Source organism: Sciurus carolinensis, chromosome 12, assembly GCF_902686445.1.
Source record: "Sciurus carolinensis chromosome 12, mSciCar1.2, whole genome shotgun sequence".
Classification (NCBI taxonomy): Eukaryota; Metazoa; Chordata; class Mammalia; order Rodentia; family Sciuridae; genus Sciurus; species Sciurus carolinensis.
The window spans coordinates 108,181,194-108,206,872 of record NC_062224.1 but is presented as its reverse complement, the minus strand read 5'-3'; the positions used below and the strand labels follow the sequence as shown (position 1 = coordinate 108,206,872).

Genomic DNA, 25,679 nt, shown 5'->3' with positions numbered 1-25,679 from the left:
TCGGGTCTGATTATTTTTGTTTCTTCATCCTCTAACGCCAGGATTGGTAAGTAGCTGTGGAAGCAGCAAATGAAGGAAGCGCCACGAGTTGCTGCCTGGCTCCAGGGTGGGTGCCGGGGGGAACCGAGGACTGGCGCCCCTCCGTGGCGCTCCGTCAAGAGCTCTGGGGAGGCCCTGCCCAGCCTCACCCTGGGGTTGGGCTGGTCTCGGTCAAATGCTGGTAGGATCTCAAATGCACGGCGGTCACTGTCATGACGTGATAAAAATTCCTAGAAGGTGTTTCATGTAGGAAAGATTCTCACATGAAGGACGGAGTCTGCTCCTGCCTGGGTAATCAGGAGCTGAAGTCGTGCTCTGGGCCACTTAGAAGGTAGTTCCCATTTGTTATTAGATTCACGCTCAGAGCCGAGCGAATGGCATTTACGATCTCCATCCGGGTGTGAGGGAGATGAGGCGTGTGGCTCTGTTGGAAGAACCGCTGGAGCTGATTGATTTGCAAGGATCCCCTCGATTAGCCCAACTCATTCATCTCCAGATTGCCCTGAGCAGGTTCCTCCTGGCTGAAGGGTCCGGGGTCCCAAAGTGTTCTTTCTTTTCTCAGCACGGAATTGGCTCTCGCGCTCCCAGCTGGTCTGCTGGGGTTCCAGAAACTTCTTTTTCGGAAAGCACAGGCAGAGCTCATCTTGATACGCTTGGTGGGACTGCCGCTGACCCTGAGGAGCCCCTCGGACACAAAGGTCCGTGCCTGGAAAACGCCCCTGCGTCGGCCGCGGTGCCTGAGAGCTGCTTCCCACCACCGCCCTGCAGCTGGAACCAGGCTGCCTGGCTTCCGCGGGCGTCACCGCCAGAAACCGTGGCGGCTGCCACCACCTGCAGACACCAGCAAACTCCCAGCACAGGAAACGCTGGGGCAGCTGTTGTCTCCGCTCCCTGCGGCTCGGAGGAAGAAATGGACACCTGAGGACGCGGGGCCCCGGAGCTCCCCGGAGCACTCCCTCAGGGACCGGCCATCCCACAGCGCGTCCCAGAGGACACTCGGTCCCGAAAGAGGGATGCTTCTGGTCTCTTTTCTCACGCAAGCTTTCGCTTCTCGTCAACGTTTAGAAACAAAGGAAAGGTTTTCAATCTGTGGCAGAAGAGCCCTCCGAACACCTAGCGTAACATAGTAAAAACGGGAATCGGGGTCAGGCAGTCACCTGCCCTACTCCGAATCTGTTTCCACGGCTATGAAATTCACTTGCCATCCTTGCAGCAGATGCCGAGTCCCTGCTGAAGGGCAGGCGCGAGGCACTCACGTACCTTTTAAAATATCACCTTAAGTGACTTAACTCAGATCTCACTAGGACCTCCTTGGCTGGGGTACGATAGTTTCCTCTCCCCATTCCACAGATGAGCACACTGAGGCTTGCAGTGAAGTGAGGGACTGAGGTCCAGAAGCTGGACGGTGGAGTGGGAACCTGAGCTTGGGCCGTGGCCTCCAGAGGTCAATCAGCCAACCGTGCCGCCTTCTGGGTGTCAGGGACAAGAGGGTGGGCGAAAGGAGCTGGGCGTCCTCACTCTCGGGGAGGTAAACAGACATTATGATTGCTATGATAAGAGATTGGAAGGAATGTCGTGAAGGGAAGAAGTGAGGACGTCCAACTGTGGCAGCTGCCCTCTCCTGGTGTGTGCAAACAGATTGGAAGGTGCAGGCTGGAAGGAATCTGCTGGAAGGGGTGAGGTGGAGAGCACTTGAAATGATGGGACCAATTTGTGCAAAGGCCCTGTGGTAGAAGTAGGAACAAGTAGAGGAATTGAGGAAGGCAGTAGGGCTGGAATGCAGACTGACCAAGTGAGCAGGGAGTGGGCAAGGAGGTGTTGGAGATGTTGGGTGGACAAGGGCCACCCGTTTAAGTTCTAATATAGCTATTTTTTGTCTCAAGAGGAATGAAAATCTATTAAAGAGTTTTAAGAAGGGGCCGTGAAATGATCAGATGCCTGTGTTGACCCCAGGCCTCAACGGGCCGTGCAGATTAAACGTGAACAGGTTCTCAGAAGTCACCCAGTGGGACAGTGTGGGTGGTCTTAACTAAAGCAGGTCTGTCGCTGTTCCACCTGACTTCCCACCACCCTGATGTCACCCTTTGGACCTTCTGGGACTGTGGCCCTGTGATCAATCAGATCACACCAGAGCCAGGAGCCACACACAAGGTGACCCTCTCGTTGGAATCTGCACAACCTAACCTTCCAGCAGTCGATGTCTGTCAATGGGCAAAGGCCATGAGTCTGATTCTCTCCAACTGACACTGATGATTCACTGGGTCACTTTCATGAGTGTGGAGCCCTGTAGAAGTGGGACCAGGAAGAGAAAGTTCTAGATGGGTAGGGGCTGCGAAGAGCTTGGAGGGAGGTGCTGTCAAGACCCGCCTGGGAGCATGCTGAGTGATGGGTGTTGACCGCTGACCCACCCTGCCTAACTGCCAGGGCCAATCGGTGTGTGTGTGTGTCTCAGGGTGGTCACCAAGGAGGGACAGGCCTTTACCAAAGAACCAACTATAAGAACTCCGACATGAAGGCTCGGAGACCTCAATACACCTTTGCTGGGAAGGAGTGAAGTACAAAGGATTCCAGATCTGCAGCCTTGCCGTGTGTTCGTCCAGAGTCACACCCCGTGTTCAGAGGGCCATGAGAGAGCACGGCCCGCGGGCGGGCGTCCCCGGGTTGCGGTTCCTCAGCACCCACCTAGGCAGCTGGGGTGCCGACCCTCACCAGTGTCTCCTAGACTCCCCGACCCATGGCCCAGCGGGATGATGGAGTACGACGCAGTCAGGGAGCGCGGCTGAGGAGGAACGCTGGGAGGGCGCGGCTCCCCCGGGCCTGGCCCACTTCTCTTCCCACCCCCTCAGGGTGGTCCTGCGTGACGCCGAGGCCCCCTCCTCACAGCCGGAGGTCGCTGGGGACCGTGGACGCTGCAGGCCTGGTCTCTTACCTTGGGCTTTGACGTCGTCCACCACGGGGCACGGGGTCTTCACGATCACGTCGCTGGGCCGCGAGCGCCGTCCGGTGTTGTCCACGCCCCAGAGGGTGAACCTGGCAGGGAGGCGGAGGCAGCGTGAGCAGAGGGCACTGGCGGGAGCGGGGCTCAGAGCCCAGGCCGAGCCAGCCTCTCCCGAGGGGCCGGTCGTGCCCCTGGCTGCTGCCACCAGGTGAGCCACCTACCGCCACGGCTGGGCCCCTGGCTGCTCCCTGTGGCCTGGGACTGGATCTGCCGTCCCAGGGTATCATCTGGGGCCGGCCCCCTGCTGTGGGCCCTGGGTGTCCTCCGGGGCCCAGGCCGGCAGCTCAGCCTCCGGGGAAGCTGCTTGGCCCATCCCGGACCTGCTGGACCAGCCTGGGACCGGAGCACTGCGCTTCACCCGCCTTCCAGCGCCTCTCTCGTCTTTTGTTTTTCATCTTTTCCCTCCTTCCTTTATTTCCATTTTTTAACAGGGAGCCTTTCTGTGTTGCCCAGGCTGGTGTTGAACTCCTGGGCTCCGATGAGCCTCCCGCCTCGGCCTCCGAGGAGCAGGGCCCAGAGGCTGCTCCACCAGCCCTGCCTCCCTCCCAGGTGACCAATGCCCGTTTAATTCTGTCACCTGCCGAGCGGGAGAGCACACGTCTTTGGAAACAGGGTCAGAACTCGGCCGCCTGGAGTCAGAGTAACTCCCGGGAGCTTGGTTTCTGCTTATCTGTGAAACAGGGTGACGACTCGATCAGTCCCTTTAGTAGGAAATGAGCTAACAGTGCAGGAAAGACCTGGAACCACAGGACGACAGGACAGAATCCCGTCCCCTCCGCCCTGCACCGTCCCGCGCCCGCCGACGGCTCCACGCAAGACCCGAGGGCCGCTTCGGTCTCTAAAGTCGGAAGCCAGAATGGAGGACCCCTTGGCGTCTGTGGCCGGACCCTCCCTGGCCCGCACACTGTCTCTGCCCCACTGAGCTGCTCCCACCGCAGGCCAGGAATCCAGCCGGAGACCCTGCGATCCCAACAACAAGAAGACCCAGGTCCCCCGAATCCCCGGAGCAGCCTGGAGGCTTGGCCGTCCCAGACCTGGAGCAGAGCTTCCTCCCTGGTGGTGGAGCTGGACGGAGGAAGAGGGAGCGTCCGGGGCCTGCGATGCGGAGAGGCTGTCGAACGTCACCCTGAAAGCAGGCCGAGTCGCGGGCTCCGAGCACTGGCCGTCTGGGTGTCCGAGGGCTGCCCTCCCCGCCCCTGCCTCCACCGTGGCCACAGGAGCTGGGTTTATTGGCAAATATGGGTGTTTATTCCTGCTGGCAGAGTCACAGGGAGGGACGGGGCGCAAGGAGGAGGAAGTCACAAGGCGGAGTGGCCCAGGGAAACGTCAGCTGGGCCCAAAGCCGAATGGTGACCCGGAAGGAAATGGAGATCACCCAGTGGCTCTCTCAGGAAGGACGTGCGCCTCTCAAGCAGAGGAGTGACCTGATGGCCACCACTCCCTCTCCAGAGAGAAACCCTAGAGCAGTCAGAGCAAGGGCCTGCGTCCCGCCAGGTGCCGTTTGTCCTCTTCAGCCTTCCAGCCCGGCCCTGGCGCCACAGGGCCTCAGGAGCAGGCTCCATCCAGCAACCCTGCGCTGGGGGCGGCCTGTCTGGGTCCAGGACGGTGCAGCCCGCGCCACAGCTGCTGGACTCCTAAGGGACTCCCCACCTCCTCGCTGACCAGTCAGGACCAAGCACTCAGCTCCCGCACCCTCTCTGCATAGGTGGCTCAGTGCGCTGCACTGGCCTCCACACATGTCCTGCTCCTGTGCTGTGATCACTTAACCCCCCCTTGACCCTTGAACTGAGCGTCCTGCCCTCCTTCCTCCCGCCACCCCTCTCTCCCTGCCACCAGTCCACACAGCTCCCAGGGACGGCGCTGGGCTCCCTCAGACAGCCTCAGCATTTCCTCTCGGGCTTCCTCAGCTTCTTGGTCCCAATTCTAGAATCACAGCTGAGGCCGCCAAACCCTGGAACCGGTGCCTCCGACCAGACCTGCTGGAACCAGCCCCACTCCGGGTCTAACCTCACAGTCGGGTCTAGGAGCCCAGGACCCTTCCCTCTCTGCTCACGTGCCCAGACCACGGTTAGCTAAGCTTCCGGGGTGGCCCAGAGCTACCGGGGGGCAGACTGCAGGCGTGCGACTTGCGGGCTGGGATTCCCATGCTGAGAAGTTCCCGGGGCCCCGACCGAGTGCAGGAAGCCACACAGTCCAAGGACCTGGCGTGGCACAAACCCGGGGAGGGCTGTGCTCCAGCGGGGAGGAGCGCCTTCCTGTCAGGGCCCTCGTGTGCAGGAAGGTCGTCTCCCACCCAGAGATGGCTGGCTTGGCCTTTGCTGGAGAAGCTTCCCTGGTTCTGCTTCCGCAGTTGTTCGCAGCAGAACCAGGAGGCACGAAGCCCTCCACTCCAGGCCGGTGCTCCAGGGCTGGGTGGCCAGGGCTGGGGCAGGAGGAGTCCTGAGGGGCTCCGCTTCCATCGGCAGCTGTTGCCCCTAACTGCGTCTGTCCACCGGGAGCCCAGCCTGGGTTCCGTGGCTGAGGCCTGACGTGCCCCGGGCCCTGCAGTCTGCTCCTGCTTTCTCTGCTTGCTCTCCTCTCAGGGCCCTGAGCATGGCCTTGGAGCTCCAGGCCAGGGTGGCTGTCTGGTGATCCCCTGGCGGGCTCAGATTGTAATCCTGGGCCCTTAATTCCGAGCAGTTTCCCTGGCCTACAATGGGAAATACCCCAAGCCTCAGGTGCCAACGTGGCTGCCAGGTGACCCGGCTTGGCGCGTGGGCCGGAGTCCGTTCCCCGCTCACCCCCGCTTGCCCTGCTCCTCTGGCAGGCAGCTCTGCGCTACCCCGTGTCTGACTGTGAATTCCACTCGGAACCAAAGCCCCCGAGCTTACACGATTCTCATGTGACCTGAGGGGCAGCTATTGTGACAATTAGGTTCCCAGGACATGAAGCAGACCCTGGGAGAGGCGATGCTCAGCACGACCTTCGCAGGTCAGACGGAGCTGGGCCTCAGACCCTCCCCGGAAGTCCCAGCCCCTCGGTCCCCGCGACACGGAGAGCAGCAGTTCATTTTGCTAGCGAGGCGGGGAGCACGCTGCACCCCTCCCTGCACCGTCACCTCGGGAAGCCTTCTCTGTTCATTGTTAGCGCTGTCGCCTCCACCACTGAACGCTGGCGGGACGGTAAGAGGGTTAGCTGGATTACTGGGCAGAGGAGATGAGCCGGGCGCCAATCCAGAGGGCTGGAGCGTAAGTCCATTTACTGCTTCGTCTGAAGCTTCTGGGCTTCCTCCACGGCCGCCAGGCAGGGACCCTCATGTGCGTAGTTAGAGACGCGGCGATGACATGGGTCGGGGCGTGTGCACGGGCACAGACTGGCTTTGATTCCAGGGCCGGCTCTCGGAGGCCTGGAACTCCACGTGCCCGGGATCACAGGCCTCCCCTCAGGCTGCTTCCTGCCTTCCTTCTCCAGGCCCGCTGGATTCTGCTGACCCTTTTCTGAATGATCTGTCTGCTGTCAAGTGTCCAGAAGGGCAGGAGCTCGCCCGTGAGCAGGTGGGATGGGCGCAGGGGCCGCAGGGCCTTCGGGCCATGTCTCCACTCTGTGAGTGAACATGTCGGACCAGACTCTCTTTCGGATCCCTCTCACCCGAGCTTCTTGACCCTGTGTGCCAAGAACCCTTCTCAGAATAAGGCTTTTAAAATACTCAGATGACTAAGGAAGCGCCCAGGGGGCCCTTGAGGAGCCAGCTCTCGCTTCATGTGCCTTAGGAAGATCTTGCGACTCGGTCCTCACGGTGACCTTGGTGTCTGGGTAAGACACAGCGTGGGGAAAAACAAAAACAAAAACAAAAACAAAACGCAAACCTGATGCAATTCCACACCCCAGACAGCTCGCTGTGTGGTTCTGAGGGAGTTACTCAGCTTTGCTGATCCTGTTTTCTCAACTCTAAAATGGGAATCAGTCCAAGCTCACAGGGACAAAGAGGGTTCCCAGACACACGGGGACAAAGCGCCCGTCCGCTCTCCCCCTGGCCCCTGCCCTCCTCCTACAGACAGGAAAGCTCCCTTGCAGAAAGCTCAGGGCTCTTACAGTCCCTTGGTGGCTAAAAACAAAACCGGCCTGGGGCCCATGTATTCCCAACTCCTCATCCAGTGCTCTCTCCCTATCCCAGGCCCAAAGCGCAGGCTTCCCTGTATCTTTGAGTGGCATGTCACCGGCCAGGCCACCCACCTCACCCTCTCTGTGCGATCTGCAGCGCCACCTTGTGGAGGCCCGCGGTTTCTTCCTTAGCCTCCAACTTCTTGAATGATCAACATTGACAGGAAGTTTGATTCTCAAAACCCCGGAGGGTAGCACTGGGGGTCACCAGGAGAGCAGAGAGGACGGGACTGGCCTGAGAGGCCAAACCAGGCCAATGCAAGTCGCGTCCCAGTCTGGGTAAAGGCTGCCACTCCTAAAAGATGACTGTCCAACCTCCTACCCATCGAAACTGTGAAACCCCTAATCCCCGTGTGACTTGGTGACCAGGATCTCTGCGCCCTTGTCACGAGGATGACACCAGCCTCCCTGAGCTGGAGGGGTTCCACAGGGTTGGTGGCGTGCCTTCTCAGGTCCTCGCTGTTTCACAGACTCTCCTCCCAGGGAAGGGCCACCGCTGCCCAGTACGGGGAGAGGACCGTCCGCCCTCACCTGAAGAGCTGACGGCCTCCCTGGGTCTTGTCACCTACTCGCACATGCTCCCCACTCCCCCAGAACGTCCCTTGTCCCCAGGTGCCTTATTTCCTGACGCAGGGACTCTGCTCAGGGCTGTCCTCCTGCACTGAAGGTGTTCAGCCAGAGCAGTGAGATCGCCGCATGCCCAGCACTTCCCATCTCTGGACCCCCACTGTGGGGGTGGACGTGATTTATTCTGGAAACCTTGACTCTCTTCCTGTGACCTCATCTGTAAACTGTGAGATGCTTTGCATACCGATGGGGTCAAGAGGCCCCAGAACCGCATCACTTAGCTCTGCCTTAGCCCCCAGATTTTTCCATCATGACTTAGATTCTGTCACCGTCTCTCTCCTCTTTTGGTATCTTTTATGCTCCGCTTCACAAATATCGTACGATTGTCCCCAGAGCACAGGGAGAGCCGGGAAAGAGTTCACAGAGAAAACAGGGTTGGTGCAAGCGTCATGGCATAATTCACAGTAATTTCTTTGAAGAAAAATGCTGACCAGTTCTAAGCTCTATAAATTACTTCAGTGCCACTAACGCTCGCTTTCCTAAAGCACAGTTCTTAGTGTTCTTTCCTCCAAAAGAAAAAAAAAAATTAATGGTCTCCTCTGACATTCAGCGTCCACCATTCTGCTGGTCTGGTTTTCCTCCGGTGCCTCTTCCTGAGCTGCCAGCTTCCCCCTTCGGTCCACTTGCCACTTCCCTCTGTGTCCCTTGACTTCAGCCTGCTGTTCCCTTCCCCATTTTCCCAGCAACGGAAGGCCGAGGACCTGGGAGAGAGGGCTCCGCCCTCGTTGGGAGGAATCGCTTCCTTCTTTTCTCTTCGTCACGTTCTCTGCTCTTCCATCAAACGTTCAGCCTTTCCACCTTGTGTTCAAGCCCGTTGTCTATATATTTGTTCTCTGCCTTCAACCCCCTTGAGGGACAGGATGGTTTCTTCCTAGATCCTACCCTCTCCACTACCTAAGCATCCAAGAAGCTTCTCTAAAATGGCCCACTGGGGTAAGACTTCAGAGTCTCAAAACCTTTTGCCAAGTCTCTAAAGGAAGCCAAGTAGCAAAGGGGGACCAGCAAAGAGCCTCGGGACTTTCTGGGTAAAGAATCCCCAGGCAGGTGTGGGTTACTCACATGTAAATGGTGTCGGGTTCCAGGCATCGAATGATGAGAGAGATGGTGGTGAGCTGCTTGTCCGGCACTTGAGACGGCATGGCACAAGGGGACTTTGCTCCAGAGATGATGTCGTCCACGAAACTCAACACTGTTTCTATCCAGAGGGAAAGAATTGAGAGAGGCCTGAGAAGCAGTGGTGGCCGATGGGATTGACTCAATGAGAACTTACTAAAATTACTTGGTCCCCAATCTTCTTAAATTCCTAGTTTAGGGGGAGAAACCTAGAAGGAATATTTTTTTCTGACTGTTTCATATTTAGTCAATCAGTTTAGAGCTGTTTTTCCAGACTTAGTTTGGAAACGACTCAGGTAAAATATGCATACCGTATATGTGAACTCTTTCCTGAGACACTCCTGGTGTGGACAAAGTCAGCGGATCGCTGCCATGCCTCAGCCATACCTGAGCACCCCAGGGGAAGCGCCTAAGGAGAAGCAGTAGATGTCTCTCCAGGCCTGAAGGCAACTAGCTATACGTGAGACCCATCGTGTCTCAGAGGCTGGTGCACCAGAATCTACTTACCCCGATTGTGGACGTCCTACCCTGATAGGGACATCTCTGCCTAAATCTCAGAGATTATGTTGACCATTCCCTCTGCATAGACAGGGAGATAACAAGGTCTGGAACATTTTTCACGGTGTATTTCTACTCCTTTAAGGCTTCCCTCTCTTGGTTGGACCCAACACAAGCAGCGTTTGCTTCAGGAGGAAACATGGAGCCTGCGCATCTGTTTGCACATGCTTCTGCCCGAGGGGGTTATTAGCTAAGACATTTTTTTTTTTCTGTAATCATGAGAGTGGTTAGCAGAGAATTGTTTCCTAATTGTGGGTGAGGATGACTAGTGTACTCTATTGCTGTTTCTTTGTGAGTGGGCCCAGAGGCAAAGAAATGGACACTTCTTTTATAAACAAGAAGAGAAGCAAAATCAAAACAAGATTCTGTTGGAGGCTCACCATGCAAAGACTCTGAAATGGACAAGACGGGCTGCTGCTTGCAAGAGTGGGCAGCCTCCCCGTCCTCCTGCGCTGCTCTGGGTCCTGGGCACTGGGGCAGAGCAGGAGGCAGGGCGCTCTTCTGTTTTATTTCTACCCTGGCTGTTGACCAGCCCCACGCCCGGGGCGTGCTCACCCGTCTCCACTTTGGAGTGGTCCATCCTGTCGGTGACTTTCTCTTGACGGATGAGGTAATCCACAATCTGCACCCCGATTGGCGGCTCCGAGTGTTCCCACTCCAGGACCACCAGGGTGCTGCTGGGCTCGTGGGCCGTGGAGAGTCTCAGCCTGCACGCAGACAGGAAGGCACGTGAGACGGGCGCCCGGCAGAGACCTGCGCTGGCCGCGGGGCGCCTCCCAACTGTTCCCGGGTATCCTCTTCTTTCTTCAGCTACTGAGGTGACCTCTTTGGGGACCTTTCTCTTTCACTAGACAGGAAGGGTCTTCAGGATCCTTAGTATCTGTTCTATGCACCTAAGCCCCCGTTGCAGATTAGGGACTCGATGAACGTTCGTAAATAAATAAACAGACAATAACAATGAATGAAGGAAAGTTACAAGGATAGGGGTAGGTTTTGGGGGTGGCACTTCTTTATATGCTTGAAAATACAATTTCGGGATTTTTTTTCTTGAGAAATATTAACAGAATATGTGTCCCACTGAAGATGGTGACCAAGGGAAACTTGCGTCAAGGTCACACTTAGTTCAGGTTCTGTACCATCAGCGGGATCTGCCCTGCTGTCCTTGCCCACTGACCCCCTTGCTTCTTCCCCGTCTTCGCCTGGCTTGGGCCTGACTTGGGCCTGGCTGCTTAGAAGTGACGCTCATCAGGGGCTTCAGAGGGTGTGAGAATGTGTCAAGTCCCCCTCAGGTCCATGTCCTCAACCTGCCTGCTCAGGTCCTGGTACATTTTGCCTTTGCTCTTAGGTTTCTGTGAATATGCTGGTTATTACTCCAGTATCTACTTGTTTTTCCCGATTCGAAATCTCATTCTTCACAAGATGTCCACTTTGGTCACCGCTCTGCCTTGCTCTCTCTTACCTTTTGTACCTCAGAAATCATTATTGACATTGACTGGTGTGGATCTCCTGATCATCCAAGTGGTTTCAATTCACTGCCTGTTCCGACTGCTTGTGGGGACTCAGGTTTCCCTCCTGCTTCCAATTCCCCACTTCTTTCTAGATCACTGGATTCTGAGAATTTTTCAAGCTCCTGCACAGTCCAGTCTCCCTCCCTAACAAGGATCCCTGCCACTCGCCCCTGTCCTTGGTCTCTGAATCCCACGACCATCTGCAATTCGGGCCCTCCTGCCCTCCACTCAGCTACCAGCTGACTTGTCAAGACACTGGGCACAACACTGTCTGTAATGTTCTATTTTAATTCAGTAAATATTTATAAAGTACCTGTTATTTTAAGGATGTGCTCAATGCTAGGAATACAGTGGCCCCAACCCCTTCTTTTATGTAACTTAGTGGGTAATAGAACTATACAATTATACATGTGATAAAAATTTCAACAGGAAATCACAGACACTGTGGGAGCAATAGTAAGGAGTTCGGCTAGTGGGAAAATAATCAAAAACACATGCACTTCTGCTGGTGGCTACTATACAGGAGGGCACAGTCTGTGTATGACATTAGGAGGGAATGAACCCAAAACAGTGTGGATATTGACAAATTCATTAATTAGAGTCATATGCAGAATGCTATTTTGAAGAAAAAGCATTAGGAAGCTTAAGTAAGTAACTAAGCCTTCTGAGAACTCAAATTCTATGAAAATCTGGATTAAGACCAGCCCCTATTGAGAAATAGAAGTGTGTATGATTTACACAGACTTGTGTAAAATTAGAGTGCATTTCTATTTCCAACTACCAATTAAAATGCAAGAAACTAAGGTCTGTAATTGAAAGAAGTGATCAGAATTGACAAGAAAAGCGAAGTACTTAATGGACATTTCCTGTTGATGTTACTTTAACCCAACCTGCTCTTTAGCTATGATATTTAGCAAATGCAGGGTTAGAGATGAAGCCAGCCCTGGGACAGTGGGTGAGCCTGTGTCTACGTGACAACTTGGGTGGCTTCAGTGGTACCTTCCAAAGGTGGCTTTCTTTCCTGGTAAGTCAGTCCAACAGCATGAGATTCTGGTGCACTCTTTCCCCTAAATGAGAGAACTTACTAATAATGAACTTGGTTCACTTTTGACTCCAGAATTCCAAGTTATGATATAAAGAGCCAGTGCTCGGTGAGTCTAAAATCACCCACATGGAGAAGGAAGGCTGGAGGCAAGAGAAGACACTGGCTTGGAACGACACTCTGTCAACGTCTCCTCTTTCTGTTTTCTTCTTGCTCAGTCCTGGGCCTTTAATGTCCACCTCACCTCCATGAAATAGGCCTGGTCTCCACCTACTGCCTCTGCTCCCGCTTACTCAGCCCTCAGTTACCATGGACCCTACTAGCCTTGGGATTCCTTGCTTTACCAACCCATGGGGTCTTGCTCCACCACTTTTGGACACAATATTCTGTGGCTTTACTAGCATGGCAGATGCCATGTTAGAGGCTAAGCCGAGTCCTGCCTCGGGCCCTGGCTCCTCAGCTTGCCCAGTTCTGGTGAGTCTTCCCTCGAGGGGGAGGAAATTGGAGCTGTTCATTCTCAGGCACTTTTGCAGTGCCTCCTCCTCTTCTGTGCCTCACAGTACTTGCTCCAGAGCATCCTTTCTTATAACCATGGGCCCATCTCCTCTGGGGGAGGACTGACAGAAATCTTGTCATCTCAAGTTCACTTTCTCACAGAGCTCCATCCTCCTCTCTGCCACTGATCATCTACAGAACGACCCCACCATAGCTCCCAGGCAAGCCCAATTGGAACTCGCCTCCGCAAACCACATATCCTTTGATGTTTCCCCTCTCTTTCCAACCAGCTGGGTCTTAAGCTTTAAGATCATTCTCAGCTTCTCCTTCCTCCTCCTGTGCACAGTCATCAGTCACCAGACCCTGTGGCTTCTACCCCACACCGTCTCTCAGTTTCATCCTTTCCATATTATAATGGATGGTGTCACAGTTTAGATATAAGGTTTAGAGATGAGCTCATGTGTGAGACAATGCAAGAATTTTCAGAGGTGAAATGATTAGAGTATGGAAGGTATAACCTAGGTGGATTAATCCACTGATACAGATTAACTCAGAAGTAATGATGGGCAGGTAGAGTGTGACTGGAGGAAGTAGGTCACTGGGGGGTCCCTCTGGGGTGAGTGGAGCCCTCTCTGCTTCCTGGTTGCCACGTCCTGAACAGCTTTTCTCCACCGTGTCCTTCTACCATGTTGTTCTGCCTCACCTTGGGCCCAGAGCTATGGAGTCAGCCAAGCATGGACTGAACATCTGAAACCGTGCACCAAAATAGACTCTCCCTTTCTTTAAGTTGTTCTGGTCAGGTCTTTTGGTCACAGTGATGCAAAGCTAGTTGAAAACATGACCTCTCAGTCATGACCCTGCTTCCTGCTCTGTCACCTAGGATAAATTTTTCAATCCATTTGAAGCTATTTCCTGTCTATTAATGGGAGGGGTGAGAGCAGCATCTAATCACTCTACACAGTGCCAAGAATCCAGTGAGTGTGTGATGGATGGTGGGGTCACTGGTCTAGTTCAGACCTCACTGAGGACCTCTAACACCCTCCATCCACGGCCCTGTCACCCTATGCTCTCTTAACCATGTTGCTGTTCTTCCACATTCAAGGTGAAGTTCAAGTGCCACCTCTTCCATGAAGCCTTCACCACTGCCCAGATTTGGACTCAAGCACCCCCTCTTCACCCTGACTTTAAATGTCTGCAACACTTGCCACACAATTTCTTGTACTATAACAGCTCCCTGCAAGCAGGCACCACGCCACTTCTTCCTAACCCCAGTATGCGGCCTACTTAGCCCTGCGGTACTTCCTTGCAGAACGATGCTGAGGCCCACGTGCAAGAGAGGCAGCGAGGGAACGTACACGGGCTGAGGGAGCGGCGCGCAGGTGGGCAGTCCGTCGGCTCCGAAAGCAGTGGAGTCGCAGCGACACCAGTCCTCAATGACGTCTCCAGTGCCTGAGCACCAGAGAGAGCTCATGGTGGCCTCCTGTAAGAGCTGCACAAGAGAGCCAAGAGTCAGCACCGGGAGGCCAGGGCCGGGCTGTCGGGATCAGGAGGTGGCGGGTCAAGTCTCTGCGCCACCCGGAGTGATCTCCGGAGAGCGCGCTGCTCACCCTTTCACCATTTTTTCTAATCCTGGGAGATGGTTTCTGGGGAGGCTGAGCCCTGTAGGACCTTGGGGTCCCTCTCCTGTAAGCATAAGAGCTCGACCTGTGGTTGAGAGGGGTCACCTTGGAAGCAAGACATCTCCCTCCTCGTGTGCTCCATCACTCCACGCCAGGGCTCCAGGGACAGCACCGTCTTCAACACATCTCTGGGAGTGGCCTCTCCCACTCTTTCCTCTACTGGAGGCACTTTGCCTTTTCAAGTACCTCCATCTGCACCCTCGCCTGCCCTCTGCATCTTGCCCTCGCATTCCCTTCCCGCTCCTTCAACACGCTTTGTGAACCACTTACAAAACAGCTGCGATTCTGCCTTGGGCTGTGGTAGGGCAGCTCTTTCTCAGGGGACCATGAATAGGGGAAGCCACGTTGCACAAAAGCTAAGAAGTAGGCTCTGGTCAGTCTGTCCTGGGTAAGAGTTCCAGCCTTGTCAATCACTGCCCTGTGGCCTTGGGCAAGTGACATGAACTCAGTTTTCTCAGTGATAAAGTAGGGTAAAAATAGCACTTTCCTAATAGGGGTATTGTGATAATTAAGTGGAATAATATATGCCAAGTGAAATAAAAAGTACAGCACCTGGCACACATTAGTCGTCAATCAACCCTATCTATTGTTATTGTCTTTGAGTGACAGGGGAGGACTCTCATGTAGAACCTGGTGACCACCACAGAGCCTAGTGCAATGGGCTTCATACAGTTGATTACTATTCAGTAGTGCATACACTTAGACCACCAAAGTGACAGAACTGGAATAGGCAATCCCCAGGTGAAAAAGTGGATTCTGATGGGCTTCTGACCCAGGAGTGGGGCCCTGCTTCCTCGCCCCCGGGTCAGGGTAAGTGGGAGAGACTGCTCCCTGCTCCTGAGCCAGAGCTTTCCCTTGGCCGCTCTCCCTCTGCCGCTCTCCCTCAGGGTCACTTCTCCCTCTGCAGAAGAGTCTCCCCTCCTGTTCCACGCTCCACACCCACAGCTGATGGGCAAACTAGAGGGATGAAGTCTGGGAAGAATTGAGACCCCAAGTTCAAGAAGAAAAGAAGAGGAAGAAGAAAAGGAAGGGAGGAAGAAAGGAAGAAGAAAGGGAGGAAGGGAAAAGAAAGGAAGGGAACAGAAAGGTGACCCTGTGAAAAGTCCAAACACCTGTACCTTGAGCAGGAAGCTCTGTTCCGGTCCTTCAGAGCTCGGCCTAGACACCTTAGGTAGGAGAGTCGGGAGTGTTTCGGGAGCAGGAACCAATTCTTGATTATCATTTCTGTAGAGGTTGTAATTTATAAGGCTATTTCTCTTGCTAACTCTTTGGTAAATGGTTCTCATGTTTAGCAGGGGATGATCCTAAGGATTAAAGAAGCTGGGTGACCTGCCCAGGGTCACCAGCTAGTGAGTGGGGCAGACCTGAGTTCAGCATGACCTGCTGGACATCAGAGGCTCTTGACTAATGCGTCCACCAGCCAGGGGCTCATTTTATGCCATGTCTAACTGAACCAAATCCAAACCAAAGGCTGCAGGATTGAACACTAGGAAAACAGACTTTCTTTGAGGTTCATAGAATAAAAAGAAATTGTGACTGCTGCCTGCTAGTCTTCAATCAACAATTACTTGCTAAGCATCTAGGGAGGGCCGTTTCCTGTGCTGAGTGTTAAGGACAGGAGGACACACAAGACACACAGGACTCCTGTCTGCATGAATCTTCCAGCCAGGTGATGGACAAGCAAACCCAAGTTACGTAAATACCCAGGTACCCTCAGTTGAGGGGAGGGCTCCAAAGTTCTGAGGTGCACGTGGCGGCAGAGGGAGAAGGAAGGTTGGGGGACCCCACAGAGGGTTTAGGAAGGTCTCTGTAAGTGGGAACTTTTTTTATCTCGGCTTTGAGGGGTAGGTCAAGGGTCATCTGATCACAATGCTGAGATAATGCCACAGGTAGAATAAATAATATTAAGACAACTTGGGCCTGGATGAAGGTTGGTTTCTAAAATCAACTGAAAAAGGCCAGTCTCCTTACAAAGAGACAGAGTAGGGGGATGCGCAGCAAGCGAGAGGGAGATCCGGCTAGATTATAGAGGGCCACATGGGCTGAGGTAAGGAGGGGATGGTGTTTTAAGAGCAATGGTAAGACATTAAATGTCATAACAGGGGAGTGACATGACCAATCCTTCAATCCAAAGGAGTGTGGAAAAACAAGATGTCCTCTCTTCATATGCTTTAACTTTCTACCTTTGATTCATACCACTCTGTGAGAATTTCTGTGTTCTGAATCCTGGGTCACAGTTAACTATGAAAAATTGAATGAGGGAACAAGAGAGAAATCAAGGAGAATCCCTTTAGAAAAGGGAGAGAAAAGGAAATTGCATTTTTCTTAGTATCTACAAGGCGCCATGCATTGCATGAGGAATCTCTGTGTTATCAAATTTAATCCTGAGTCCAGAAAAGAAATAGAATATTTTAGTGTTTTTTTTTGTGTGTGTGTGTGTGCATGTGTGTGCTTCTCTAAAGAGAACAGCTGAACTTCCAAGCCAAGTTCATCTATACATTCATTTAAATACCCATCCATTTATTCACTCACTTAGCACAGTGCCAACTCTGCACCAACCACTGCAAGGCATGCTGTAGAAGCAGCTTTTCTCTTGGTCTAAACAGGAGTGAATACCTTTGTGAGCAATTCTGAGAGAGGTATACACATGCCATGGGAATTCCATGACAGGATACCTGAACTGGGAGACAAGGGAGGGCCCCCGGTGTTTGGGCTGAACCTTGATGTAATAGTAAGAGTCTGAGAAACGTGGGAGATGACATTCTTGGGACAGAGTTGGAAGTAAGCAGGGCCAGATGTACAATGGACAATGTGTTTGAGGGGGTACAAGGAGCAAAATTTTGGAGCATGACGTGTAAGGTATAGAATAGGAACAACAAAATCAAGCAAGTGAAGATAAATTGGATCATGAACTTCCTTGTGATATTGTGCTAAGGACTCTAGATTGTATTCCATCTGCAGAGCCATTAAATCATTTTGGTACAATATGGTCAGAAATCCATATTAAATAGTAACGTTGGGTTACTGTAATAAGATGGCAGCCCAGTACTACAAGAGATAGTTGGACTGTGAGAGGGATCTCATAGAAAGTATGATTTAAGAGACTGTTGCTGCTCTTGGTAATGGAATAGACACTGGTAATCACAAGGAAAATCTAGGAAGCATCCCTGGACTCCAGTTTGGCAAGTTAAGGAAGAAAGTGATGTTCACTGAGAGGGTAGCACAACGGCTATGTGCTTGGGACACGAGATGGTGAGCTCAAGTTTGTCGGGTTGGCTACATGGTTTACCTACTTGCTTCTTTATCAGAAGTATAGATTACACTGAAATACAGCACCAGAGATTATCCAGTCCAAGAGAAGGAGGACGTGAAAACACACGCTGAGTCACTAATGTCATGACTTAGCCCCCATCCATTTCTCCTTAGCCTCACACCTCCTCTCCATTCTTTGGGAGGAAGAACAAACACAGGAAGAACAGAGAGCAGAGGGGACGGCAGAGACTCAGGGAACCATGAGAGGGGAAGAAACATGGGATGGGGACCGAACTCCTCTGGGACCACCTCGTCACTTTGTTTAGGACGTAAAGTGCTCAAGTTGTGACCGGATGGAGAGCACCTCCACACCTCTCCCTGAAGACTGGCACAGGCAGAGCGGGAAGGGCTGATACTTGGCCTTTGAACTGGGATTGCTGAAGACAAACTCTGTTGAGCATCTTCTCTTTGCTTGCGATCCCCCCACAGAAAGTAGAGATGCATCCTCCTCTCACGAAGCTCTTCTCTACGCGGCAGCTTTGTGTGCCCTGATTCAAAGGATTGTTCTGGTGAATTCTCTGACCCTACTGTGCCCAGCCAGGTGGCATAGGAACCCTTGGGTTGGCCGATGCGGCAGCGTTGGGGAAGACAAGGTGAGGTGGGCAAGAGAGGTGGGCAATGCCCGAGTCCCTGCAGCTGTGGGCCTCCAGGGTGACCCAGCCCCCTCCTTTCTTCCTTAAGCCCCCTTCAGGGGTCTCTCCTCCCCCCACTCCTCTTCCCATAGCCACCTGGATCAGATTCAAGAGGAATTTGTAGGCCACAGGAACAATTCCTCTTTTCCTTCCTGGGGTGAAAAAAAATGTATTTTCAAACATTGGATGAAGCATCTGTGGCAGAGGCAGCTAGGCGAGAAAACACTCAGGCACACCGTCCCTCCTGCGGGTCTGCGCAACACCTTTGGAACAAACCGACACACCAGGTGTCCCTTCAAAGAGGAAGGAAAGCAATTATCGCCCCACCTGGACGGCACGCCTCCCAGTCAGGTGAGCAGCTTGGCTGAGGTCTTCTCCCAGGCTGCGCCGCCTGTGGTCCCACACCCAGGGCCTCCCCGCGTGGACTCCCAGGGTGGTGGCGGTGTGTCTGTGTTTGGGCTACTCTGATCTGGATGTCCCTGAGGAGTCGGAGGGCTAGGAGATGCGGGAAGTCACTGCCCCCGCCCCCTTCCTCCTCCGGGCTCTATTCCTTTTCTCCTGACATCTTTGGAGAGGGAGAGGGACAGGCAAAGAGGAGTGGCTGGGAAAGGGCGAGGGTGTGGCGCTTTGTTCTCCCAGCCAGCGTGGTGGGCAGGAAACCACCCCTCCAGGCTGAGGCTGCCAGATCCTTCCTCGGGACCTGTGCCTGATAAGCTCCTTCCAGTTCAGACGCAGCTGGCCCCAGGCTTGGGAATCAGCTGGGAGAGCTGCCCACCTCCCATGCCAACAAGGGTGGGCCAGGGCTGAGCCTCTTCCTCACACCGACCCTTGCGACACGAGGGCTCTCCACCCAATGCGACCTTGGCCAGTACAGTCCTTGTGCCTCCCTACCTATTTCCTCCAGTCCGTTTTGCTCAAAGACTCTACAAGTGCTCAGCTGTGACGCCCGAGTCATATTAGCATGGGTGTTGAGGATGCATCTCTTTGACTTAATATGCAAACATGCAAATCTAAGTAAATTAGGTCACTGGATTAGCTAAACAAAAAGCCTCATCACCCAGAGCTAGCATGGAGCTCTGCTGTACCCTGTCGCTCCCTCAGGCCACTTGAAAAGCTCTCTGTTGCTGTTGGCGCCTCCCAGAGCCAAGGGTCCCAGCTCTTACCCTCTGGGTCTGGTTGTTGGTCACCAGTTCATAGATGGGGGCTGCTCTGGTCACCTCCAGCAGGACCGGCTCAGCAGGCGTGTCAGGGCTGGAGGTCACATGACACAAGGGGCAAGATGAGGGACATCGCCCTTTGCTCTGGCATTCCATGCGGACTCCGGCTGCCATGCGCTTGGTGCCAGAGTCGGACAGGCTAGCGATGTATTCTGGGAACGTCAGCACCTTGGGGTCCCTTTCCCGCTCCTCCGACTCATCGGATGGGGAGTTGCCTGCCAGACACAAAATGAACAGGAACAGTGAGGGAGGCACCTAGCCAGGACCTCCATGACCTGGTGGCCCCCCAGTGCCAGAGTCCAGTCCTTGAGAGATCGGAAAGTGCAGTTGAGAGGGGAAGAATGTCATCCCATCATCCCACTTAATTTGGGGCACACACCCCCAGTGACACAGAGCTGGAGATGACCCTTCCAAGTGTGTGACCAGGTTGCTTCTTTTCTGAGAAGCATCAGCCCCAGAGGGATGCATCTGGAGGATGTGCTGCTGACCACCACCAGGAACACAGACAAGACACCAGTGGTCCCATGACCCAGTTTCTTCATGTATGCAGTGGAGAGACGAAGCGTCCCTACCTCCAGCTTTATGAAATGAATAACCACAAAATGTTTATAGAGCACACACCACGGTGGCTAGCACATATCAGATCCTCAGCATTGTCCTTTCCATCAGGACTATAGCTGAGGTGTATGTGTCCTGCGCTGTAAGGAGATGGGTCCCAGATCTCGTTTAGTCATGGCATGAATGGGGTTCACCTCCAGACCCATTTTATAGAGGAGGGAGGTGAGACAAGTAACCCGGTTATAGTTGGTTCTGGAAAATCCCCCAAAACATGTTGGAAGACTTGGTCCCCAGTGCAGCCGTGTTCGAGTGGGATTTGGGGGAAGTAATCGGATCATGAGGGCCCTGACTTCATCAGTGGGTTGATCCATGATGGATTTAAAGCTGAATGGACTATTGAGAGATGACAGAAACTGTAACCGGTGGAAACCAGTTGAAGGGAGTGAGTCCTTGGAGGTGTGCCTTTGGGGACTGTACCTGGTCCCTAACCCCTGCCCCCACACCAGCTTCCAAGCTCCCATGAACTGAGCAGCTTACTTCCGCCACCTCCTTGCCCCTAATGAGCGCCCTCACCACAGGCCGCAGTGATGGGTGCCTACAGACTGAAACTAGGGGCCAAATGCATCCTTCCTCCTTTAAGTCATTTTTCTAAGGTAGTTTGTCTCAGAGAGTGGCAGAGGGCCGGCTGACAGAGACTTAAGGTCACGCAGCGAGAGTACTATGTGAGCTAGAACTTGAATCCACTCGTCTGATCCAAAGGAAGAGCAGGACCTCTCTGCTTTATGATTAGTCCATGGATTTGGGACGGGGGTGGGGGACATTTGGCTTTTTCAAAAAGATCAGGCTCTTGTTTGAGGAATAAAAGGAAGTTAGAGAAGCTCTTCATCAATTTTTGGTGACGACCATGGGAAATGCCTATCAGATAATGACGGTTTGTTCACCACACGAGAAAACACGGCCTGATATTTCACTTCCCAGTGATCCCCCGATTTTCTCCATTTACCTCATTAGATCTGAAGGAGTCGGCTGGCAAAAAGCACAAGGCGCCTTAAGAAGTTTCTGACTCCTTCCGGCAGCTCCTTCCTCTACCAGGAAGCACTTCCGGAGATCCCTGTGCTCCTGGAAACCGTGGGTATGTGTAGGCATTGATGCTGGTCTTTGGCCTCATGGAGAATACAAGACTAGATGGGCCAGATCTTTGAGTGAACTGGTTGGAAGGATTTGCAAAGTGGTTCCAGAAGGTCATTGTGAGATTTGACACACCTCCTTTTTAAACAGTCCTCTCCCAAGGGGACCAGGGAGCTCCTGTGCACCTCCCTCTCGTGTGCTGTGTAATTTGAGCCCATTTGGAAACACGAGGCTTTGCCTGAGCAGTTCCACCGGGCTGTTTCTCAGGTGAGTATCATCCTGCAGCTCCACTGATGTGGGACTTCTTGACGTGAGGGCGAAGCACCACTCAGTGACCATGAATATGGGACATAATTTATTTAGCATTTGCATCTGATAACAGGCCTAGAGTTGAGCTCAGTTCCTTCCAGGAGCATAAGAAAAGTGTGCAGTTGCCCACACCCAAACCAAGAATGGTGGCCTCCAACAGGAGGTCCAGGAGGACGCTCCACCTTGCCAAAGCTCTTCCTCCACAGGCGCATCTCTACCGATATTTTGGTTTATGCAACAGGGTTGGCCCATGGCTGGGAGTGTCCACAAGTAGTCGAGACTTTCCTCCTTCAGGTTCTGACCAGGTCTTCCTCAGTCTGCTATATGGACTACCAGGAATCAGTAGGGTGCAGTGAAGCCTTTGACCCTTGGTCTGATATGGGCCAACAAGCCTTCAATCACTGGGAAGTGAATACAATTTTAAAAATCGGTAAAGATTCAGTATCTCTTTCAAAAATAATATTTTTGAAAAATTTTGGTGGAAGTTTTGCCAAAGGGTCGAAGGTCTCCTGCTTGGCTCTTAGGCCTCTTCCTATCAGGCATTTCTTCCCAAGGAACCCCTTCAACTGAGGGAGGGGAAAGAATTTCAAAAAATGCCACTAGATGGTGGTATCGAATCTCAAATGACATTGAAAACTAAAATTGTGTGAGCAGAGGTTTTGGCGTCACAGAAAATAAACTTAGGAAAAAGTAACACTTAGCTCTTTTGACAATTTTGTGGAAATACAATTTTTTTTTCAATTGGATAATAAAAACAAATAAGTAAAACAATCACATACCACTATCCTAAAGAGAAAAAATATAATGCGAGGCAGAAGATAATGACAGAATAACTAAGAGAAAATGAAGCCCACAAGAGAAAATTAAAAACTCCCTCAAAATCCTTCCATAGGGTAGAACTTCCTTCCACCACGTTCCATTTTCTCACTTTTAATAAAATACCCAGGAAATCTTGGGCTCCGTACTTTGGACACACAGTGCCAGCAGGCAGATATTGCCACTAGGGGGCACTGTGTCCACAGACGCCGTGGGCTGCCAGGGTCTGACAGCTTCCTGCCCTCCAGCTCTCCATCATTAAGGCTTGTAATTGCTGCAAACATGAGGGGCTGCTCCCCTCGCTGCTGTCTGCTGGCTATTCCAATTAAAATCAAGATGCAGCTAATCCCTGTCAATACCCTTCAGCCCCAGACACTTGACAAGATCAGGGAGTGAAGAGAAACGGGGTGGTGCAGACGAAGATGACGGGGAGGCCACCAAGCTCCTTTAAATCCAGAATCTTATTCCCATCTCCTGGAAGTAGTTAGGCCCATACACACACAGAGTCCCTGCTGGAGGGCAAGACCAAATGTTCCTGTGGTCCCTTAGTGACACCGGATGGCCTGTCAAGACAGGAGCTGGATTTGCACGGAAGCAATGAACAGGGAGCTCCCACAAGCCATCTATTCAGGTTCCAGCGAAGAATGGAGATGTGTGTGAGAGAGATTTTTCAAAGAGGAAACGCATTTTCTATGTGCAGTTAAAGATACAATTGGGAAATACTCCTTAAAATGATGGAGTCCAGTGGTGAAGGCCCAGATAAATCTCCCTCAGCCCCGAGAGCACTCCTATAACCATGGTGTCTGTGAAAGAGTGGTTCTGGTCCTAAAAGCTTCAGGAGAGTCTGATCTTTGACACTTACTTCCTTTTAGCTCTCCCTGTGTGGGTTGGAGCGAGTGGTAGAGAGGTTTTTGGGTAGACAGAAGCAGGGAGGAAAGGCCAACTATTTCCATGGGTTCAATGGCTCTTACCTCCAGGGCCCACTCCTCTTACAGTCCCTTGGTATATCTTCCTTCATCTACCCTCAAGGGCCTGGGTAGAAACGCTCCAGGAATTTGAGACATCATGCTGTCTCTCACTAAGATGGATATTCTATTTCAATAAGTACACAGTCTCTGGACATAAAAAATAAGTTAAAAGATATAATTTGCATAGGTGCTTTCAGATAATGAATACCCCAGGATGCCCTCCTCCCACCCGTTTGCCAGAATTCACCCCGTTGCTCTCAGGAGAGGCTCTTGAGTCCAGCTGTGACACTCGGCTTTCTTACAAGTAGAAGAACATCCAACCTGAAATGTAGTTAACAACCTTAAAACTGCAAAGCATTTTGCAAATACAGGTTGCTATAAATAAATGCCATTTGCTTTAGGCTAAATCTGTATCCTCCAGCACACAGTAGATGAATTTCCCCAATAGAATATCCTGGTGGGAGAATATTGGCGTCCTTAATGCTCAGAATCTCCTTGTGTATGTGCCCATGGCCGCAGGCATGTACATAGTGACCCTCCCAGATCCAGGGCACATATGGATAACTAAAGTGACCAAGCCAGTCTCTCGCTCTGCTGGTGGGAACTGACAGGTCTCAAAGGCGAATTCCTTGTTATTAGTAAATTGGTACAAGTCCTGTAGGATTCTGGGGCTGCTTAAGAATCTCTCTCCTGAGCTGGTGCCCTCGGCAAGGTGATGCTAATGACATCACAGCTAGATCTACAGACGCAACTCATTAGGCAGCAACGACGTCAAATGCAAGTGGATCAGATCACAGCTTCCGGACCCCAGGGAGGAAGGCGTGGCATGGGCAGAGGAGGCACAGCCACAGCAAGTTGCACCCTGACACCCACCCCTGCCCTGCATACCAGGCCCTACCCTGTTCTCACCCCAGTCTACCCTTTAACCCAGACGCCCGGGGTCACCTGAGTTCACATCTTCCATGCGGCCAGGCACAACCAGCCTCTCAGGAGGTGGTGGTCACTCTGGATATCAAGCAGGCTGCTAGACCTGCCACAGTGACACACTCTGAGGCCCAGTGAAACGCAACATGGCGGTTTGATAACTAGGAAAAGGAGAGAGAGCGCGAGCCGCCCACCCCGCTGCACCTCCCTGTGAGAGGAGTGACCTGGGACCAGGAACGTGTGCCCTTCACAGTGGACTCTCCGCCACCTGGTTTACCCGTGTCTGTCCGCTGCGGGCCTACCCTCTGTCTCCCTACGTCTCTATCTGAGGGATCAGTCACGACTACAGATTTGAATCATTTCAAAATGTCACACATAAGGAATAAAAGGAAGCATTGATAAACAGCTCTCTCGAGTACAAAGAAGAAAGCATCCTTGTGGTGCCACGGCCCCCGTGTCTGTGGCCAGGGTCTCTGCCACAAGGAGCAGAGCCTTAAGAGGCATGCAGGGACATCTGCTGTGTGACAGGCACCTCACACCCACCGTGTCCACACTGCAGAAATCATCTCCTGCACACTCTCTTGAGCAACCTGCTCCTCCCATAAGCCTTAGCTCAGGGGGAGGGTACAATGACTTCCCAGGTGCTCGGCACAAAGCCGGCTTCACTGCTGGTTCTGTGTTCATCCCCGCGCCCTCTCCTAACCAGGCACCTTATCTTAAATTTATATTCTCTGTCTCCCCAAACCCTCCACTCCTCCCTCTCCTACTAATCCAATGGCCTGGGTCTGACATCTGACCTTGACCTTGTTGGCTATGTCCTTTGGGGTATTTCCTAGCCTTCCCGTGCCCAGGCTTCCACACATATAAGGTACAGATAACGAACGCAATTCAGTAAGACTGGTGAAGGCTAACTGTGGAATCCACAGAGGGTTCTGACACGCTCAGGACGCAGAGGGGGCTCCCTCAAGTCACCATCCACCAACGCCAGTCACCTACCCACCGTGCCCACCTTCAACACCATCGTATGGTGTCTCGAAGGACAAAGCGATGTCTTGCTCTGCACTATAACATCCCACGGTGCCCAACATGCAATGGATACGAATACATTCTACAAGTCATTAAGCAAATATTTATCGAATGACTGTGTTTGTTGAATTAATAAATCATTTTATTGACTCATGTGCAAAGTAACTACACTGTCATCTGCAGGCACTAACTAGACAGGCTGGGTTCAAGTTCATTTTGGACACTGCTGTCCTGGGTTCTTGTGAAATTTTCTAGTCCTGTCCTAAGAAGAGGGGCATCATCCCTGTCAGGTAGAAAGAGAATGATCCAGAGACGATAGGTGCAGGGATTTGAGGAAATACTGCAAAAAGCTCACTTGGTAAAACACACACACACACACCTCAAAGGTCGTCCAACTGCTCTGCGTAATTACTTACCTTGGGATGGAAGGATTTAGGCTTAAGAAAGGGCACAGCTGGCTCCAGCGCGGAAGGGCAGACAGCGGTTTCCTGCGGCTAGATCTGGGAAGTGGAGGTCGGCAATGTTGCAAAGTGGCAAGAGGACAGAGTGGCCTCCTGGGCTGGCCAGGGGATAGGAGCCAGCAAGGAGAG

General features: G+C 52.7%; 1 protein-coding gene across 3 annotated transcripts in view; it reads right to left on the bottom strand.

Moving 5' to 3' along the window:
* Nucleotides 1-25,679, bottom strand: part of Astn1 (astrotactin 1) — a 284,134-nt gene that overhangs the window by 9,482 nt on the left and 248,973 nt on the right. For all 3 annotated transcript variants that reach the window (XM_047521201.1, XM_047521202.1, XM_047521203.1), the window contains 5 exons: nucleotides 19,307-19,575; nucleotides 13,876-14,009; nucleotides 10,031-10,182; nucleotides 8,864-8,999; nucleotides 2,969-3,069 (listed from right to left, as the gene is read on the bottom strand). In XM_047521201.1, coding sequence (XP_047377157.1) covers nucleotides 2,969-3,069; nucleotides 8,864-8,999; nucleotides 10,031-10,182; nucleotides 13,876-14,009; nucleotides 19,307-19,575 — 792 coding nt within the window. The remainder of the gene's footprint in view (nucleotides 1-2,968; nucleotides 3,070-8,863; nucleotides 9,000-10,030; nucleotides 10,183-13,875; nucleotides 14,010-19,306; nucleotides 19,576-25,679) is intronic.